The 20898-nt window shown below is 39.4% G+C and overlaps 1 protein-coding gene across 2 annotated transcripts in view; it reads right to left on the bottom strand.

Annotated features, from left to right (window-relative positions):
* Positions 1 to 20898, bottom strand: part of LOC120940617 (cadherin-6-like) — a 516101-nt gene that overhangs the window by 296003 nt on the left and 199200 nt on the right. For both annotated transcript variants that reach the window (XM_040353572.1, XM_040353571.1), the window contains one exon: positions 12346 to 12745. In XM_040353572.1, the coding sequence (XP_040209506.1) occupies positions 12346 to 12603 (258 nt within the window). In that variant the 5' untranslated portion in view covers positions 12604 to 12745. The remainder of the gene's footprint in view (positions 1 to 12345; positions 12746 to 20898) is intronic.

The raw sequence follows: 20898 nt of genomic DNA, 5'->3' as shown, positions 1-20898 counted from the left end.
GTACAAGGTACCAACAGGTTAAGACTTTGTAATTGGCTTCCACCGCCAGAATGTTAGGTGAGGGTGATTTAGTTACGATCTGATCCCAGACCAATCCGCAATTTTAAAGGTTCGACCCCAGGTCCTCCTCACATCTCCAGACGTAGGTTGGTTTTTCCAAGTCAGGATTAACTAAAAGTTGAGTGTAGAGGGATGAAATCATTCCTATGGAATAAGGGTGTTTCTTACATATAGATTTGAAGTTGGAAAGTTGGGTCAAGGGAGTGTCTATGTTTATAAAAGTTGTAAAAAAAGTTTTTGATTTGGAGGTACCTGAACAGTTCCGAGTTTGGTATGCCATAGATCTCACAGAGAGTTGGGAAGGGAAGAAAGTACTTAGGAGAGACAAATTCGCGAAGCCTCAGGATTTCTAAAGAATGTCCAAACCTTAAATGATTTGGGGGAGATCCATGCGGGATAAAAAGCAGGGTTTTTAAGGAGGATAGGAGGGGATTATGTGGTGATTGTAAGTGATGTTTAAATGTAAGTTTGTCTCAAAGGGATATAAAATGTTTAGTGATGGGGTTATGTAAAACCCCAGTGGAATATGTTCATTCTTCTGTTAGTTTGTATTACTTATTGCATCCAAACTGATGTGATTTTAAGCCATAAACCATGTCTCAATGACCAAAAGAGCATATTGCTGTAAGATGATATTCCTGTACTGTCTCCTTGGAATGCATTTACCATTTATTACGACACTGTCCACAGCTACAATGACAAATGATTACACCATGTAGGTAGGCTGGGCAGCTTTAAAAGAACCTTCAAGATTTATGCAACCAGTGACTAGCTAGAATCACCCTGTTAAAGAAGGTTAAATGTTGCTTTGTGAAATAAATTCAAATTTGGTTTTTATTACAGAAAATTAAAATGAAATTCAATTTAAAGGGGTTGTAAAGGTTTGTTTTTTATTTTCTAAATAGGTTCCTTTAAGCTAGTGCATTGTTGGATCACTTACCTTTTCCTTCAATTTCACTTCTAAATGTTTTTTTTTTCTTTTTCTGAATTTCTCACTTCCTGTTTCTCCTCAGTAAGCTTGCCCCCATCATCCGAGCCATTCTGGCTAGGGGTTAGTCAGCGTGATTGCCCCCTGGCTAACTCCCAGCCAGAACGATGATGGAGGCAAGCTTACTGAGGAGAAACATGAAGTGAGAAATTCAGACAAAGAAAAAAAAAATTTAGAAGGTAAATCAAAGGAAAAGGTAAGTGATCCAACAATGCACTAGCTTAAAGGAACCTATTTAGAAAATAAAAAACAAACCTTTACAACCCCTTTAACTCAATATAGAGCCAACAATAAAATAAGCCAATCTACATTTAAACAGTTGTCTATATATTACTTTTTCTACTACTAACTTAGTCAGACACAACACCACCCCTTGAACTAAGTCTTAAAATATGACCCTAATGTACTTAAACACTGATGGATGAGCCAGAGGCAGCAACTAATAATTGCTTTGACAGTTGTCATAAATATAGTCTTCCTCCTATAATGTGCCCCACATGCAGCATATAGCCAGCTATTGAGGTAGGTCAAATTGCAAAGAATTATCATTATAGTAACGCAGTCATATTCAGGTTTGGGTATGCATTAGTTACCTACTGAAATTTCCACTTCTGCTTTAAATACGTGCCTTTAAAAAGCCTTCTACCAGTATGGATCGGGGATGCTGAAAAGGTAATAAAGTCCCATTGCATCGAAATATGAAGTAAAGAACGTGAAAGTGAAGAAAGCTATTTCACAAATACAGTGCAATAAAATAAAATACTTTACACAGAGATTAAAAATCATACAGCACATCAACCTTGAAATCTGTAGAAGGAAATTTTATGGTTCAATTATTTTTTTATGCTGGTTGTAATTCTTATTTGCAACAATGCTGAACAAGAAAAATACGATGTTTTCTGTAATTATTTAAATAATTTCCTACAGTTTACATTGTTTGCATGCACACATTGGGATTTTTTAACAAACTGGATTCAATTGTGCAGGATAATTCAATTTTTTTTCTCTGCACAGGGCTAAATGTTTAACATAAACACTAAAAAATAAATAAATAAATAAATAAATAAAAAGTTTGTTTTCATAAAGTGAATATACGGTATAATGGTTTTGTACATACGTATGTTCATTCTTTACTATAGTCAGTACTAAAATATATATGTAAATATTTAAATATATTTCCTTTTCTTAGGTAAATATGAAATGTCGTATATAAATGATTTGTATTTTCAAATGCAGCCATTAAAGCAGTATTAAACCCAAAAGCAAACATTTATTATATTGCTTATATTAAGAGGAAGGGAAAGAAAGGGAAATGCGGGACTTTCATTTATTATATTGCAGCTTACCAATTCTTAGATGTGATGGCTGTATTTGTTTTCTGTCTATGAGTTTCTTGTTCTATTTTCATTTAGTGATCCAGCCAGCGGTTCTGTTATTTTTCACCGCACAAACACTCCAGCAGAATGTATCAGTGTATCATACATGTATGAAGCCTCGTACACACGACCGAGGAACTCGACGGGCGAAACACATCGTTATGCTTGTCGAGTTCCTTGTTAGGCTGTCGAGGATCTCGGCGAGCCAAATTTCTCCATTCCCATCGAGGAAAAAGAAGACTTGCTCTCTTTTGGGCTCGACGAGATCCTCGACAGTCTCCTCGTCAAAAAGTGTACACACGACCGGTTTCCTTGTCAAAAAAAAAAAAACAGCAAGTTTCTTGCTGGTTTTTGCCAAGAAACTCGGTCGTGTGTACGAGGCCTCAGAGAAACCACCTAACACTGGTGGGGGTGATTAAAATGATTTTATTATTCACGTAAAATCTTTATCATATAAGGAAAAAAATGGTTGTTGTAACTGATTATAAAGTGTGAGCTGGAATTTGTTAGTAGTTCCAAATCTGCCAATACATTTAACTCTTACACTCCCCCACGTTCAAGACTGACAATGTTGCTGTCGGGTGTGCTCATTCCTCTAGGATTGTGTATAACTAATGCAGGAGGTGTGTTACTGGCCAGATCCCCAGGTGAAAGTTGATTGGAAAACGCCACCACATCTAATGATCGGTAGGTAAGATTCAATCTAATACATTTTTGTTTTTTAGTTTATAACTTCTTTAAATGGAGCACTTGGCTCCCCTTTATTTTTTTCATTTCTTTTCACCTCCTATAAAAGAAAAATATATTCTCTACAAAGCTTGATAGTTAAACTTTCCAATCTGGACAAACAAATGAATGAGTCAGATCGATGACTCCTCCCCCTCCTGAGGTTGCAATATGAGACAGGGTGTCTGAAAGGAAATAGCTTCTGTTCTGCCCCCTCTATGGAAATTAAAATGTACTCATCTATGACAGAAAATGGAGGACAATTTTCAGAAGAAATACTTTGTTAAAATTGTTCTACTCCCTTCATATTCCATGGACATATACAGCATGTGGCATTATTAATTGTGTCACACATCAAGTTAATGCTAAATGGGGCAGTTGGACAGACTGCCGAAAAATGTACTGCAAGGTTAAAGCTGAATGAATCAATTCCTTCCTCTGCTGCACTGCAACAAAATAAAACCTACCACTGACCACTTACTTGTGAAGCCTGTGTACGAGGCTTTCAGGTTTCTCGTCTGGAAATGTTCCCAGAATCTCAACAAGAAAAATAGAGATCCTGCTCTCTATTTTCTCGTTGAGATTCTTGTCGGCCTGTTTCCCAACGACAAACCCGAGTGTCTGTACACTTTCCTGTCACTGTGGAAACCCGTGCATGCACGAAATGAGTTTGACGGATGCGCGGTAGCTTCCACTGCATAGGTAGGGTGAAGCAAGATGGCGGCGACGACATCGAATGTGACGAGCGCATGCTCGTCATACGCGATGACGTCACCTCGTTCTTGCCTTTCAAAAGAACCGCGGTTATTTTGAAAGGAGTGTGTGTACACTCGGGCAACAAGAGATTCTTGCCAAGAATCTGGTCAGGAAAAACAACGTTTGTACGAGGCTTGAGTCTCTGAAAATCTTTCTGATCTACAGGGATAAATCTAGCATGGCCATGTATAAATTTGTTGCAGTTGACTGTATGGGGTTCCAGGCACACATGGTTGCAAATACACAGCAAAACGGATACATAGACTTAATAGACTAAATGAGAGGCAGACTAATTTTCCTCTAATTATGTTGCTAAGTTTTTTACTGATAAATATCTCCCAATGAATACAGAAAAGGGTAATACATAACTATGTGGTGAGCATGCAATCACTGTAACACATAGTCTACAAATACATGTCTGAAATACTGTACGTACTACCATCAGGAATACTTAATTGTAACCGTCGATATCCTTCAATGTGCTTTCTTTACAGTGCTATGTGTTTTGCTGTTTGCAGTAGGTTTAGAGGTCGCCCATTTTTGAGTAATTCACCTTTCTAAAAGATTGCAGAGATTGACTTCAATGAATAATTCAGTTTTATTGGGAATCTGCTTAGCAGAACAAAATCTGCCTATTACGCACAGCCTAAAACAGAACACAATTTCCCTTTTTAATAATATGCTCATCTTACAAAAGCCTCATTTTCACACAGTGCTATACAACACCTGCAGCCGAAATACTGGCAAACTGTCAGAGAAGGAAGAGAAGAACTGATTAGCCGCAAACATTTGTATAATTGGTTAGAGGAACATTCTTGATTTGTGAGCCATGTATCAGGGATGGCAAAACATATTTCCTTACACAAGTCACTCACTCAGTGATTGGGGGCAGATTCTGTTCTTTTCACAGAAATATATTATTAGGAGAGACTATAGTTATCTCTGTGCATACCTCATCCCTTCTGTCTGCTCCCAACCTGGAGAAAGTCTGACATTGGACATGTGCACAACAAAAACATTTGTTTTGTTTCGTCTCGTTTTAGTAGATTCGTAAAGATTCGTAATTTCGTACACTACTCGTAATTTGGTAATTGTTACTTTTGTGAGATTGCCTTTTCCGTTGATTCGTAACATTGTTTTGTTTTCGTTGATTCGTGTCTACTACCAAATGGATCAAATGGATTCGTACTTTCGTAAATACATTGCGGTCATTCGCAATCTCGTATTTTAGTTTCGTTTTCAACACGCGGCTATAGCCTCCGCCCCTGTACGCCATTCTGAGAGGGTGTTCAGTGCACACACTGTCCCACAAAAGCATACAAAATTACAATTGCAGGAAATAAAGAATGATAATCCTCGATTTCTAATAAGTCCTGTACTTACTCCCAGTCCACTGCCTCAGTCACAAGACCTGACTTCTCCTCAACTGAATCTAAAAAGATTCAGGAATGCATTGTGACTCAGACCCAAAAGGGATAAGCTGATTGGCTAAGATATTAAGTAAGATACATCACTCACTACACTGCCTATTCGAAAGAACGATTTGAGAACAGAATTACGAACAGACAAAGAAACAAATTTACGAACATACGCATGAAAATACAAACGTACGAAATTATGAACAGAAAAAGGATTGAAAATATACGGAAATGCAAATCATTCGTTAAAGATGTCATTTTTGTTCTTTTACTGTTTCAGTGTTTCGTATTTTCGTAAGTTTGTCCATTCGTAAGTTCGTATTTTCGCATGTTTGTTTTTTTGCTTATTCCTAATTTTCGTATTTCGGTTCTTTCAGCTATTCGGATGTCCGAATTGATCCGAATGTACGAATACTAACAAATTTGTACAAAAATCTATTTGTTACGAACCAAATCGCACATGTCTATCTGACATACACTTACAAGCATTAAGGAAACAGTGGGATGGATTTACTAAAGGCAAATAGACTGTACTATGTAAGTGCAATTGCTCCAAGAGCTTAGTAAATGAGCAGAAGCTCTGCTGACCTCAATCATCCAACCATGTGCAAGCAAAAATGCATACAAAAAAATGTCCCTTGCATTTGATTGGGTATTCTTTGTAAAGTGAAGCCTTACCTCATTTACTAAGCTCTGGAGCAACTGCATAAAGAGTACCTGTCACTGCTATTACTGCCACAAGGGATGTTTACATTTCTTGTGAAAGTAATAAAAGTGATTCGATTTTTTTTTTTTTAAAAGGGACATTGTAAAAATAAAATAAAAAAAGAATAAGAAAAAATATACCGGTATATATTTTTTAAAGAACCCCCATCCCAACATGCTGGCACACCAAAGAAAACGCATATGTAAGTCGTGCCCGAAAATGTAAACGGTGTTCAAATCACAAGTATTGCCGCGATCGTCAGAGTGAGAGCAATAATTCTAGTAAATTACCTCCTCTGTAATTCTAGACTGGTAACCATTAACATTTTTAAAGCATCGCCTATGAAGATTTTTAAGTACTGTAGTTTGTCAACATTTCACGAGTGTGCGCAAATCATAGCATGTTAGGTATCTTTTTACTCACCATAACGTCATCTTTCACAATATATAAAAAAAAAATGTTTTCTTTAATTCAGTGAAGTGTATTTATTCCCCAAAAAATTGCGTTTGAAAGGCTGCTGCACAAATACTGTGTGACATAAAATATTGCAATGACCACCATTTTATTCTCCAGAGTCTTTTCTAAAAAAAATATATACAGGCAGTCCCCTACTTACAAACATCCGACTTACAAACAACTCCTATTTACAAACGAAGGGAGACAACAAGTAGTTGAGAGGAAATCTACCCCTAGGAAGGGAAATTCTCTCCTGTAATGCCGCGTACACACAACCATTTTTCATGAATTAAATGGTCATTAACCACTTAAGCCCCGGACCATATTGCTGCCTAAAGACCAAAGGGGTTTTTACAGTTCGGGACTGCGTCGCTTTAACAGACAAATGCGCGGTCGTGCGACGTGGCTCCCAAACAAAATTGGCGTCCTTTTTTCCCCACAAATAGAGCTTTCTTTTGGTGGTATTTGATCACCTCTGCGGTTTTATTTTTTTGCGCTATAAACAAAAATAGAGCGACAATTTTGAAAAAAATGCAATATTTTTTACTTTTTGCTGTAATAAATATCCCCCAAAAACATATATAATTTTTTTTTCCTCATTTTAGGCCGATACGTATTCTTCTACCTATTTTTGGTAAAAAAAATCGCAATAATCGTTTATCGGTTGGTTTGCGCAAAATTTATAGCATTTACAAAATAGGGGATAGTTTTTTTGCATTTTTATTTATTTTATTTTTTTTACTACTAATGGCGGCGATCAGCGATTTTTTTCGTGACTGCGACATTATGGCGGACACTTCGGACAATTTTGACACATTTTTGGGACCATTGTCATTTTCACAGCAAAAAATGCATTTAAATTGCATTCTTTATTGTGAAAATGACAGTTGCAGTTTGGGTTGAGTTAAACACAGGGGGCGCTGTAACATTTAGGGATCACTGTGTGTGTGTTTACTAGTGTAGGGGGGTGTGGCTGTAGGAATGACATCATCGATCGGATCTCCCCTATAAAGGGGATCACCCGATCGATGCGCCGCCACAGTGAAGCACGGGGAAGCCGTGTTTACACACGGCTCTCCCCGTTCTTCAGCTCCGGGGAGCGATCGCGACGGAGCGGCTAAAAACAAATAGCCGCGCCGTCGTCCCGGATCGCTCCCCGAGCGGACCCGACCTCCGCATGTACCGGGGGGGGTCCCGATCGGACCCCCCACCCACGTCTAGCAGAGGACGTACAGGTATGTACATGTGCCTGTCCGTGCCATTCTGCTGACGTATATGTACATGAGGAGGTCGGGAAGTGGTTAAAAACTATCGTGTGTAGGCTCCAGAGCATTTTTCTCAACGTGAAAAATGGGCATTAAAAATTTAGAACATGCTCTAATTTTTCTCGTCATTTTTCACGTTGTCGTTTTTCATGTCATGAAAAACGGTCGTGTCTAGGCTTTAACGACGGGAAAAAACGCGCATGCTCAGAAGCAAGTTATGAGACGGGAGCACTCGTTCTGGTAAAACTAGCATTTGTAATGGAGATAGCACATTCGTCACTCTGTAACAGACTGAAAAGAATGAAGACTGAAAAGTGCGAATCGTCTCTCACCAAACTTTTACTAACACAAAATCAGCAAAAGCAGCCCAAAGGGTGGCGCCAACTGAATGGAACTTCCCCTTTATAGTGCCGTCGCACGTGTTGTACGTCACTGCGCTTTGCTAGAGCCTTTTTTTCGTGTGTATGCAAGGCAGGCTTGACAAGAATCACATTGAGCAAAAGATTGTTTTTCCTAGGACATTAAAAATGGTCGTGTGTATGCGTTAGAGTTAATATGGGAAAAAGGTGTCTCCACTGATGCTTTATCACCTTGTTACCCTAATAACCCCAAATTTTCCAAATCCAATTGTCATTGGGACAGAAAGTGAGGTGAAATCTTCTAAACAGGGCACAGACAGCAAAACAAATGTTACAGGTATGATAACCCTTCCCTATGCTATCCAGAAAGCTTAAAAATAGATTTTTTAGCTGGAGCTACACTTATAAAATGTACCCGTTCCAACTTACAAACAGATTCAACTTAAGAACAAGCCTACAGTCCCTGTCTTGTTTGTAACCTGGGGACCGCCTGTATAATGTTTGCGGGTTCTAAGTAATTTTCTAGCAAAAAATACTGATTTTAATGTGCAAGCAACAAGTGTCAGAAATAGGTTTGGTCCTTAAGTGGTTAAAGTACACTTGACTCTTTCATTGCCCCCATACAATATCTTCTTTAGCCCTGGTTCACACTGGTGTGATTTGAAATGCGATTTAAAATGTCAAATAGGCGGCATGTGCCGGCAATGACACCATCCTAATTGGTGCGACGCCGCGTCTGTGGTGCTGCACTGATTTAAAAAATGTGTTTCTGTACTACTTTTTACGATTTCAGCCCACAAGAAACTGCACAGATGTCTCTGTAATGGCGGCCGAGTGGGAGTGAAATCATGTGAGGCCTCGTACACACGACCGAGGAACTCGACGGGCGAAACACATTGTTTTGCTCAACGAGTTCCTTGTTAGGCCTTGAGAGAACATGCTCTCTTTTTGGCTCGACGAGTTCCTCGACAGTTTACTCGTCGAAAAATTTACACACGACCGGTTTCCTCGGCAAAAAATAAAAACAGCAAGTTTCTTGCTGGTTTTTGCCGAGAAACTCGGTCGTGTGTACAAGGCCTGAGTTCAGCTTCGCTCCTGCAGCCCAGTGTGAACCTTGGTTTACTCAGAAAAATAAGAGTGAATTTTCCTGAGTGTATTTGCATAGAAAGAAAGCATTTTTAGAGCACATATCGCTTCCTATTGAGGAGTTACAATGTATATTCTGTCCTTTCCTGTGGATATGTCTTCGCTGTCAGATGTAACTACACTGTATATCCTCGTATTCTCTAGCGAATGAAGATCACTATGAATGCATTCAAATTCAAGCCTGTTCACAGTAATAACAACTTTGTGTTTTCAAAACCACCTACAAAGATAAGCAATTTACACTTTCCAGATCTAAGGCCCCTTTCACACCTGCAGGCCGTATGTCCGCTTTTTCAAAAGGGACATATATTGGTCCCTATGAGATTGCGGGTGTCAGCGGATGAACATCTCGTCCGCCTCCGCAATGATCCGATTCTGCAGACGGAAGAACACCCTATTTTTCCTTCCGTCTCCGGATCGGTTAAACACGTACAGACGGTCCGTGTTCATCCGATCCCCCCATAGGGGAGAGCAGAGAAAAGGCAGGGCGATCCCTGCACAGTGTGCGGGCCCTGCCCTGTCATCCGCCGGCTCAGCAGGGATCAACAGAGCGATCCTCGCTGAGCATACGGAGCATACTGAGGCGGCTCATTACTGATCCGCCCAGTGTGAAAGGGGCCTACGTGTATTGATATTTATAAAAGTGCCCCGATACTTTAATCACTTTTAGTGTACTTTACCCTATGAGGGTCATCATGTAGCTGCTTGAGGAGTGTTTACTATACACAGAATTGTGTGTTAGATTGCCAGGCCTCCCCTATTTGTAAAGGGTTTTTTGGACTGAGCAAGTTTTTTAGAGTGGTCGTGACACCCATTGTATAGATTTCCTCTTATTGGGACAAAAGTAAAGGGAAATCTATTCAGCTAGGGGGACAAAGACTGCAACATCATTTTTATATAATATTTTACATTTAAACTGGGTAGGGTCAGAACCTTTGTATGGCTAAAACAAAGTGAATGGAAGTGGCACACATCTGTTGAAAAGGTCCAGATATGACATTATTCCAGTGAAGGTTAAAGGGGGGGGGCAATAGCTAAAACCAATATCATTGTACATAATTGTTCAATATCAGTACAATCCCCCCCCCCCCCATTGGGATTATGGTTAAAACCAAATCCCCAATAGCCAAAAGCAATGGATGTACAGTATAAAATTAATAACTGGGTAACACTTCAAACAAATGTGGAAATTAGAAAATAATTAGGGCACACTATATTGATATTGTATTGATATGGTGATATCCTTATTTCTTTCCAGTCCTGATAAAGGGAGCATCTTTGGACCCCTAAAATGTGGTGGCTACTCTTTTGATAGTCCTTTGAAACCTTAGGGCTAGTTTACACTTGCTTCAAAACATGGGTTCAAACAGGCTTTCTTAAAGCTCTCTGAATGCCAGTCAAAGCTCCTGTCACTAAATAAAATGGTTAGCTTACAATCTTCTTTACACCTTGCATTTGCTTTGCTTTGCTTCAGCTTCACTTCAAAAATTATACCCCATGTTGCTTTAGTGGTGCTTCAAAGCCTCCATAGAACTGTATCACAAAGCTCGCTTGAAGCTCACTTGAAGCACCTGCAGCTTTTAAGATGCTTTAATTGATCTTTAGCTTTGCTTTGTTTTGGAGAAAATGCAGGTATGCAGGTAGGGCATCTGTCAAGCTTCAACAAAGCTTCAAAAGAGCATCTCGGAAGCATCACCTACACTTCACAGAAGCATCACCAAAGCTTCATTGAAGTACCACTGAAGCTTCATCAAAGCACCACTGTAGCATCAAAAACACTTAAAAAAAAGCATGTTGAAGCGTTAGGCGCTTTAATGTGTGTTGAAGCCAAAGCAAGTGTAAATGTGCTTACTGGAATAAAATGGCATCTAAACCTTTTAGCAGTGGTGTGGCACTTTAATTCACATTTTAAATACATTAAATAAATTACATTACATTACTCTACAATCCAAAGAAAATTGTGGTAATCCTCTGGGGTGTAGAAGCTGCCTGCCCAAGGACCACAACATTACTTCAAGAAAGGCTACAAATACCAATAAGGGGTCAGTGCTATTTTTTTGCGCTTTAAAAAAAAAAAACATTCTTATGGAGATCTAGCTTAGAAAAAAAACAAATAAATATTCATAAGATCACGAGAAATAATAAATAAACAAGTTTGTTAGAACTCTGTGTGAATATCAGCAGCAAAACAAGTTCATTATTGTAGCATTATAAAGAAGAAAAAAATGTGCTGCATTAAATGATGCAATAATTTGCAGCGTGACGAATGTGCTATCGCCATTATGAACACTAGTTTTACCAGATAGATCGCTCCCGTCTCATACTTGATTCTAAGCATGCACGGTTTTCTGCCCGTCGGAAAACCATACAGACAAATGGTTTTCCCGCTCGGATTTTGGGCCTGACAGGAAAAAAGAGATCCTGATCCTTTTTTTTCTCCGGCAGTTTTCCAGTCGGAAAAACTGCGATGGAGCATACGGATTCCCGACAAAAAGCTCTCATAGCAGCTTTCCCGTCGGAAAAAACGGTTGTGTGTACGAGGAATAAGACACTCTTTGGTTCCTCTGTTGAAAAACAAATAGCTGGACAGCTCAAACTATAATGTGTACATAACTGAATGAGTCAGAGAAGTAAACCATTCCCTCCTCTAGCAATAGGAAAACAGCTCCTGCTGTCTTCTCTATTATAAAAACATATTGCTCTGTGAATCTTGTATAGTATACTGTATGTACCCTGTATCAAATGCTTATTTGTAAGACATACATTTTTTATATACAGAGTAGCAAGGCAGATATGAAACTTTAGTGTACAAATAAAATGTGTCTATGGTGCTATGTCTATTCTCATCCTTTAACAGCAAACTCGGGGCATTCCAATTGTCAGCCTGATACAATATTTTAGCTGGTGAGCAAAAGGTATTGGAAGTTTAAGATGAAGAAAGAGGTAATTAAACACAGAGCTAAAAAATAATAATAATAATAATATTAATATTGTTGTCGATTATTTACATACTGTAAACAAATGGAATAAATTGAGAATTTTACATTTGCTTACAGCTCTTGAAATTGTAAATATGAAACAAGCAATACCTTGCCAACGTACTGGTAATCCGATCCTGTATATTCTTCAAGAAGAAAAAACTGATTCCACATCCAGCTTCTCTTAGACCGGCTCTTTTCCATGTCATTGCCTTGGCCAGGTTCCTGCTCCTCTAGCAGTGGCTCTGTGGTGGTGGTGGTGGTGGTGGTGGTGGTGGCAATAGTCCTATCCGGCAGTGGAGTTGTACAGCTTTTTTGAAGCTGGCTTACCCAAAACACAAGCAGTAAAAAGCATCTGAAAGTCCTCATTTTTCAGAAACAGAGATGTGAGCAAAAAGCACACACGACTGAAGTTTCCCTTTTAATTCCCAAACTGGGTTATTTCTTCCACTATATACAGCATCAATCTTCTTGCTGTCCCATTTCTAGGTCTCTTGCTCTCAACGGATATCTGCAAGAAAATTCAACAGAAATTATAATTTGACATTACTGTACTTAAAACTGCACAGTTAAACAAACAGTAAAGCTATCTAAAATGTGCCTTGCCACTTGAAGATCCTTTGGGAACACACTGAATGAAAAAAAAGCATTTAACACTTCATACTAGGAAAAACTGTTACTTACACACATAAAAACTGAAATTGTCTGGTCTACGCCAAAAGGAAAAATCAGTGTTAAAAAGGCAGCAATAACATATCTATCTATCTATCTATCTATCTATCTATCTATCTATCTATCTATCTATCTATCTATCTATCTATCTATCTATCTATCTATCTATCTATCTATCTATCTATTTATCTATCTATCTATCTATCTATCTATCTATCTATCTATCTATCTATCTATCTACCTATCTGCATTATGTTGTTTTATAAGCACACACACCATAACACCCTCCTCCACCCCCTAAAAAGCTTGACTTGAGATTTAGAAGACATCTATGGAAGACTCCTGAGAAGCCATTGTGGTTTGTAGGGCTCCCTAAAATCATGTAATATGTTTTACTGCATAATTCAAAAAGAGGATGGATAAGCTAACAAGGTATTGAAGAGGATGAAATCAGTGGGTTTTGAAGGAGCAATGAGAAGGATAACTACAGGCAGTCCCCGAGTTATGAACACCGATTTACTTACGAACGGACCTCAATGCCGGCCGTTTGTGCTCCACGCTGGTCCTGGATACCTCCGAGCAGCTATCTTGCAGTGCCAGACACATACCACACTGCAGTATTACATGGGCAGAAGATCCCAGGCGGAAGTTACACTTAAAAATGCAGTGTTCCGACTTACACACAAATTCCACTGAACAAACCTACAGTCCCAATTGTGTTTGTAACTCCGGGACTGCATGTAATGACTTATGCCTTGTACAAACGATCTGAATTTCTGATGAAAAAAGACAGACGGAATTTTTTCATCGGAAATTTTGGCCGTGTATGTGCCCCATCAGAGTTTTTCCTTCGGAAATTCCGACGGACTTAGAAAGAGAGCATGTTCTCTTTTTTTCCGACGTAAAAAATTTATATTGGAAATTTCGTTCGTCTGTATGGAACTCAGACGGAGAAAAAAACACGCATGCTCAGAATCAAGTCGACACATGCTCGGAAGCATTGAACTTCACTTTTCTCGGCTCGTAGTAGTGTTGTACGTCACCGCGTTCTTGACGGTCGAAATTTGGTGTCACAGTGTGTATGCAAGACAGCTTGAACGGAATTCCGTCGGAAAAATCAGTCAGAGTTTATCCCAACGGAAATTCCGATCGTGTGTACAAGGCATAACTGACAATTTTTTTTAAGGATATATGCTATAAACAGTCTATCTATCTATCTATCTATCTATCTATCTATCTATCTATCTATCTATCTATCTATCTATCTATATATATATATATACACAGTATTTATGTAAAACCCTTGGAATTAACTGTGTATCTGCATTAATTTCCCATAAAATTTTATCTGATCCTAATCCAAGTCAAAACAATAGAAAACAAAATGTGCTTAAGCTGATAACACACAAACAATTCTAATTTCTCATGCCTTTATTGAACACACTCATTAAACATTTACAGCGTTGGTAAGTGAACACTCAGTGTTAATAGCTGGTCGAACCTTCTTTGAGCAATGACTTTAAACAAACAACTTTTGGTCATTCCTCTTTACAAAAATTGCTTCAGCTCATACACAGACACATTTAAAGGATGTGTGTTGTGACCGGCTCTCTTGAAGCTATTACATAGCATCTCTATGGGATTAAGGTCTGGACTGTAGCCAGTGTGTGGTGGATTTAATTCAATACTTAGGGTCATTGTCTTGCTGCATCACCCAACTTCTACTACGCTTCAGCTGGCGCACGCCCACCCTAATAATATTCTGTAGGATATTTTTGTAAACTTGGGAATTCATTTTCCCCTTGAAAATCACAAGTAGTCCAGGTCATGAGGCAGTGAAGCAAGCCCAAATCGTAATGTTCGCTCCACTATACTTTACTGTTGGAATATTGTTTTGATGTGTGTAAATGGTGCCCAGTGTTCTTCCCAAGCAATTTAATGCTTGTTTCATCAGTCCAAAAAACATTTTCCCAGTAGCATAGCAGTTTGTCAAGGTGCTCTTTGGCAAACTTCAGGCATGCAGTATTGCATTTTTGGAGTGTGGTGGCTTCCTCTATGGTGTCCTGCCATGGACACACTACCTGTTCAAATATTTACATATGGTAGACTCCTGAACAGGGATGTTTGTCAGTTCCAGTTATGTCTTTAAGACTTTAGCTGTTGCTTGTGAGTCCGTCTTTACCTCACTGAGGATCTTAAAATGCTTGAGTGTCTTTTTTCAATCAAAATAACTCTAAACCACGCCTCCAAGCTCATTTTATTAATTGTGCTCCAGATAAGCAAACTACTGACTCCAATTAGCTTTTTTTGAAGTAATTATACTATGGATTCCCCCAGCACAATGTTTAAGGGTGTGTTCAATGAAGACACGCTTTAACAAAATCTTGATTGGTGGTTCAGTGCAACACATCTGGCCAAGCTACAGCACATACCACATAATGATTCTGAGGTGTGAGAACACTGTCTGTTAATCCTCATATTGCTAGTGCTGTGTAAGGGGATTGATTCAGGTGTTTGTGTTTGCCGAATAAAAGAGTTATGCTATGTGGAGGTGATTCGTCTTCCTTTCTTTGAGCTGTACCACTGACCCATGTTGAAAGGTTTATTGCCTGTATTAAAATCAAAGGTAGCTGAGAAGGATTTGAGCTACACTGCCTAATTAAGTGCTATATCCTTTCTTTAATAGGTGAGAGTTTTCTTCTGCTGGTTTGGACACCTTAGTTTAAGAAAACACATTTTTTATTATGGAGTTTTACAAGGATTTCAAAGGACTTTTAACTGTTTGGAAATGAATAGGAAGAAATGGGTCAGATTAAATAGTCTTGTTGATCCTTTGGACTTTGTTCATCTATTGTTTTACACTATTTTAATTTGTGTGTTTTTAACATTATTTTGGTTAATGGTCAAAAAATATATACAGTAAATGCACATCTTTTTGCAGGTAAAACAATGTGCATTGATTATTATTTTTTTACTAGGAGCCTGGAAAGCATTACACCCCTTGATCACAGGTGCCATGCAGAACTCCTGCAGACTTCAATGTATCTGTTTGCTCATACCTTTTACGGGCAGGTGGTTACACACTGACAGGAAGAGACAATATACTACCTAGAAGGCTCAACAGCACTCTGGTAATTAATTGAGAACTACAAGACCACAGCCGCATAGAAGGAAGGTAGTTATAGTTAACCCATTCACAGAACTCTGTGAATAAATTATGTGACTGGGCGGGCAGAACATTTTTTTTAAATAGTGACGAGTTTTGGGAGAAGTTCTCCAGCTTGCTGTCACTAGAGACAGCGGATCAGGGAGTGACTGCGGGAGTGGGAACATGTTACATGTTCCACCCTAAAAATGAGTAGAATATGTTCCCAAAAGTGAACTTATCCTTTAAGTTTTATTATAGTACAGATTTCCTTGTAGAGTTGCAGTTTCTAGGTTTTGTTATATATTTTATTTCACAATCATTTTTTGCACAAACTTTTCGAGATGCATTTAGTTTGGCAGCACAGAAACTAAGTTTTAATGTGTTTTTTTTTTTTGCTTTTGATCACACACTAAACAAGTGCCACTTTGAAGGAAAGTAGGAAAGCTGTGCTGGGTTTTGATGCAAAACAACCTTGTTCCTGATCAAATCAGTGAACTTCTTTGGCAATTCTGTTGTAGTGTAATTAGTATTAGATTAAGATAATTGATTAAATGTAATCAAAGTTGCCAGTGCTTACTTGCATTGCCAACATAACTCTTGTGACAACAGAATCAGAGCCTCACCAAATAGCCCACCTTCCAGAATACGGGGGGGGGGGGGGGGGAATAGGCTTGCCCCCTTTTCCCCCTCCCTTTGTACTGTGAAAATAAGCAGTTCCTAAGCAACCTCTTCACCAAGGCTGAGCCACTTGGCAGCTAAGATAACATGTCCACATGGGGTCTAGGTACTGTGCCTAAGTCCAAACAAATAATGACTTTGAGAGATCTACTATTTGTGTAGAAAAATCTGTAAGGTATGGTGGACTTGTTACATGAGTTATGCAGACAAGGCAAGTAGAATCTAGCTGCATATGACAAAGTTACCTGTATTTATACAGGTATTAGGACTCACTTCAGTAGTGTATTTAGGTTTTGTGCTGCCCTGGGCCTGACTTAACTCATGCACCCCTAATTTAAATATGATCCATCTCTTCCTGTCAAGGCCACACCTCTTTCTGTTTAAGACACACCTTTACATTTTTGAGTGAAGACACTAGTTCTTAAGGCCTGGGTTGGGGGGGGGCAATGGATTCCCCCTAATTTGCATAGATTTCCTCTCACTTCCTGTTTGGCTATGGGGCAGGAAGTGAAGGGAAATCTCTGCAATGGGACAGGGATGGTAAAAGTAAGGAAGGCTATAACCCTCCCTTACTCTATCCAAAATAAAAAATAAAGTGTTGCCTATAATTCTACTTTAAGCACAAATTTCTGATAATTTTATGGAGAGGACTAAGAAGATATAACCATGCCAATGGTGCAGCAGAAAACATATAGCACAGTGAGAAAGGTTTGTGGTCCAGGATGATAAGACAGTCAAAATTAGAAGCAGCTTGCATTATACTAACAGTGTAGCGCAAGCCAGCGGGAACTCTTTCCGTGCTGCCCCCCTGCAAAGTGCTGCCCTAGGCCTGGGCCTTGTTGGCCTAGGCCAGGATACAGCATTGACTCGCTTTTCACTCCAGATTCAGCAAGCAACCATCCTAATTTTTGGCATCTGAAGCCTCTGGTAGTCTCTTCCAGAATTAGGTGCAGCTGGGAATGACTCATGGCCCACTATGTATATAGCAGGTTGCTGACCAATTCAAACAAAAGACTGAGTTTCCCAGTCAAAAATGGCACCTACCTCCGCCTAGCATTGAATCATTTCCAGGGCATGCCCATTGACTCCTGGGATTGATGACACTACTATACCAGGAGCCAATGGGAAAGGGGAAATGAAATACTTTGCTGCGGAGAGGATGGACGGAAGCAAAGCCTTTACCCTCTAAAAAAGGTACAATTAGAAAAAAATGTTAACTATCCAAACATGAATGGGGAATGCGATCGGCAACAATTGAAGCCAGAATGCAGATTAGGTTGGAACTTCACTTTGCCTGTTTTACTTGTCAAACATTGTAATTCTGTTCAGCCACTGCTGTGACTCATATATGTCTGCCACATTGTATTGCATTGCATTGCAGTTTTATGTGTGTTGGAATGTGACAGCAATTCATACCTTCAGCAATGCAAATCAAATGATTAACACCAACACAAACCTGATACCAAAGGATGGGATTATGTAATTAGAATAACTTTCATACTTCCTATCCTGTTTTCAGACAATTAACATCTTATTTGGATGTAAATGCTGAGGTATGTTTATGACACCCATTAGAATTGTAGACTTGGCTTGAATAAGCTTGAACAAGCTAAAACAAATCTCAACTTTACAGAAAAAATCTAGTTGAATGTGACTTAAGCCTCGTACACACGATAGGTTAACCAGAGGTCTGAAGGACCGTTGTCCTAGGTTAACCTATGAAGCTGACTGATGGTCCGTCGTGCCTACACACCATCAGTTAAAAAACCGATCGTGTCAGAACGCGGTGACGTAAAACACAACGACGTGATGAAAAAAAACGAAGTTCAATGCTTCCAAGCATGCGTCGACTTGATTCTGAGCATGCATGGATTTTTAACCGATGGACGTGCCTACTAACGATCGTTTTTTTCCCATCGGTTAGGAATCCATCGGTTACATTTTAAAGCAAGTTGTCTTTTTTTTAACCGAAGGTTAAATAACCTATGGGGCCCACACACGATCGGTTTTGACCGATGAAAACGGTCCTTCAGACCGTTTTCCTCTGATTAACCTATCGTGTGTACGAGGCCTAAATCCTCCTTATTCCACAGTGTACAGAAACAGTAAAATAAATGCCAGTTTATTTTGCTGTCATTCATAGTGTCATTCATTTTAATTCAAATGTCCCATCAGGAGTTAAATTCACACTCCAATTTCTATGTCATAACTCATTTGTTCATTAAGGGTTCATAAAGCAACTGTGGGCCTACCAGTCTTCATGGAAAAGGTACTCAGATGGGAGCAGTGAGGTATTTTCCCCTATGGCAATACCAAAAATATAGGTTGGGCTGTTAAATAGAAAATAGGCAGATGAAAGAAAGGTCCATCTCCTCCATTTGTTGAGCGTTTTTTGTTCATCAAAGCTATAGTACGTATTCTATGAATATAGGAGGAGGGTTGAAAGAATGTGCATAACTAACTATTAACAAGTATCTATGGCAGGTCCAATGTTCATATTAATCGCCCTTGGCACTAAAAGATTACAGTTGCAAGGGTAAAGACTTCAGATTTCAATCTGGATAGTCAACACCAGCACAACAGACACTTTCCATTAAAGTGGTTGTAAAGGCTGAAGGTTTTTAACCTTAATGCATTTTCTGCATTAGGGTACAAAACCTTCCATTGTCAGCTCCTCCCAGCCCCTCAAATACTTACCTGATTCTAATCTCGATCCAGCGCTGTGCCTGCTCCCTCTCTCTCCCTCTAACTGGACTCAGTGGCAGCAGTAGGAACCATTGGCAACCGGTGCTTTCAATCAAATCCAGTGACAAAGGAGTATGGGGTAGGGCCAAGCCACACTGTTTGTGTCAATGGGCACACAGAGCGTGGCTCAGGATCGAGCCTGCATGTGTGTCAACATAGGAAGCGGCTTCCTATGGTGTCACACTGAGAAGAGGAGGAACCCAGAGTGCAGGTGGGGGACCCCAGACGAGGAGGATCGGGGCTGCTTTGTACAAAACAATTGCAAAGAACAGGTGAGTACGACATGTTTGTTATTAACAAAAATAATTTGTCGATAAGAATTTGTATGTACTGTCCCTTGTTCTGAATTTTTCCCCCAAAAAATTATCCCTGTTCTCCTTCTACCCCAAGATTCAGACCTCCCCTGCCTGTTTGTGGATGACTCCCTATCTAACCAGCTGCTAAGGAGACACTTGCATTTGCACGCTCCTAGATGGTGCTTTTTGCATCCATAGACACAGCACTTGGAGGCCATTCCCCTGCTCCCTCCTTCTAGGAATCTGACAATAACAAGAGCCTATCCACTGTATTTCCTACCCGCCTTCACAACCGGGAAGATGGGGGAAGTGGCGCAAATTGAGCAGGACCTAGAGCAGAAACAAGGGACCACAGGTCAGCATTTTTGGATGGGGTCATAGAAAGGAACTGGAAAATAATATAGTACAAATGATCTTTTTTGCTTCTATGAGAATATGGATATTCTCTCTACATCGTTCTCACACATGACATTTTCTTACTCGTGTGATTGGCTTACTGCTTTTGACATCTTTTTATTTTTTTAATCTAAACACTGAGACTGATCAGGTGACTAAAATATGGAGATCCTTCCTCTTTAAAGTCAGGATGTAGGAAGTGTTGGCAATCCATGCGTCATGGATGACAAACATTCCAACGCACTATTCCCAACGCACAAATTCCTGTGGAAGTGGCTGTATGTATAAGTGGGTGCTGAAGTGGCTGGAATCATGTACAATGAGAGTGAGAAATGCCACCACACACCATGGGTCTCCAAAATTGGGTCCTAAGCTTTATTCGGGGATGACGCTGTTACAGTAAACAGCAGCTTTTCTGAGCCATTCAGAACACATTTTGCAGGCATGTGACCATGTGGTCACATGCCTGATAAAGGGGTCCTGCATGGCTCTGAAACGTTGCTGTTGCTGTGATCTGATTGCTAAATAAAGCTTTGAACCCAATTTCGGAGACCCATGGTGTGCTAGTGACATTTCTCACTGAGGATGACTATCATGTTCATTGCAAAGCGATGTATAGAAGAAAAGTGTGACAACTGAGCTTATTAAAGGAAAACAAGCAGTCATCTTGGGATATCTTAATAACCAATAAATAAATAAGTTGTAAATTAACTTTATACTGTTAATTAA

Source organism: Rana temporaria, chromosome 5 (assembly GCF_905171775.1).
Source record: "Rana temporaria chromosome 5, aRanTem1.1, whole genome shotgun sequence".
NCBI lineage: Eukaryota > Metazoa > Chordata > Amphibia > Anura > Ranidae > Rana > Rana temporaria.
This window is presented reverse-complemented; position numbering and strand designations above follow the sequence as displayed.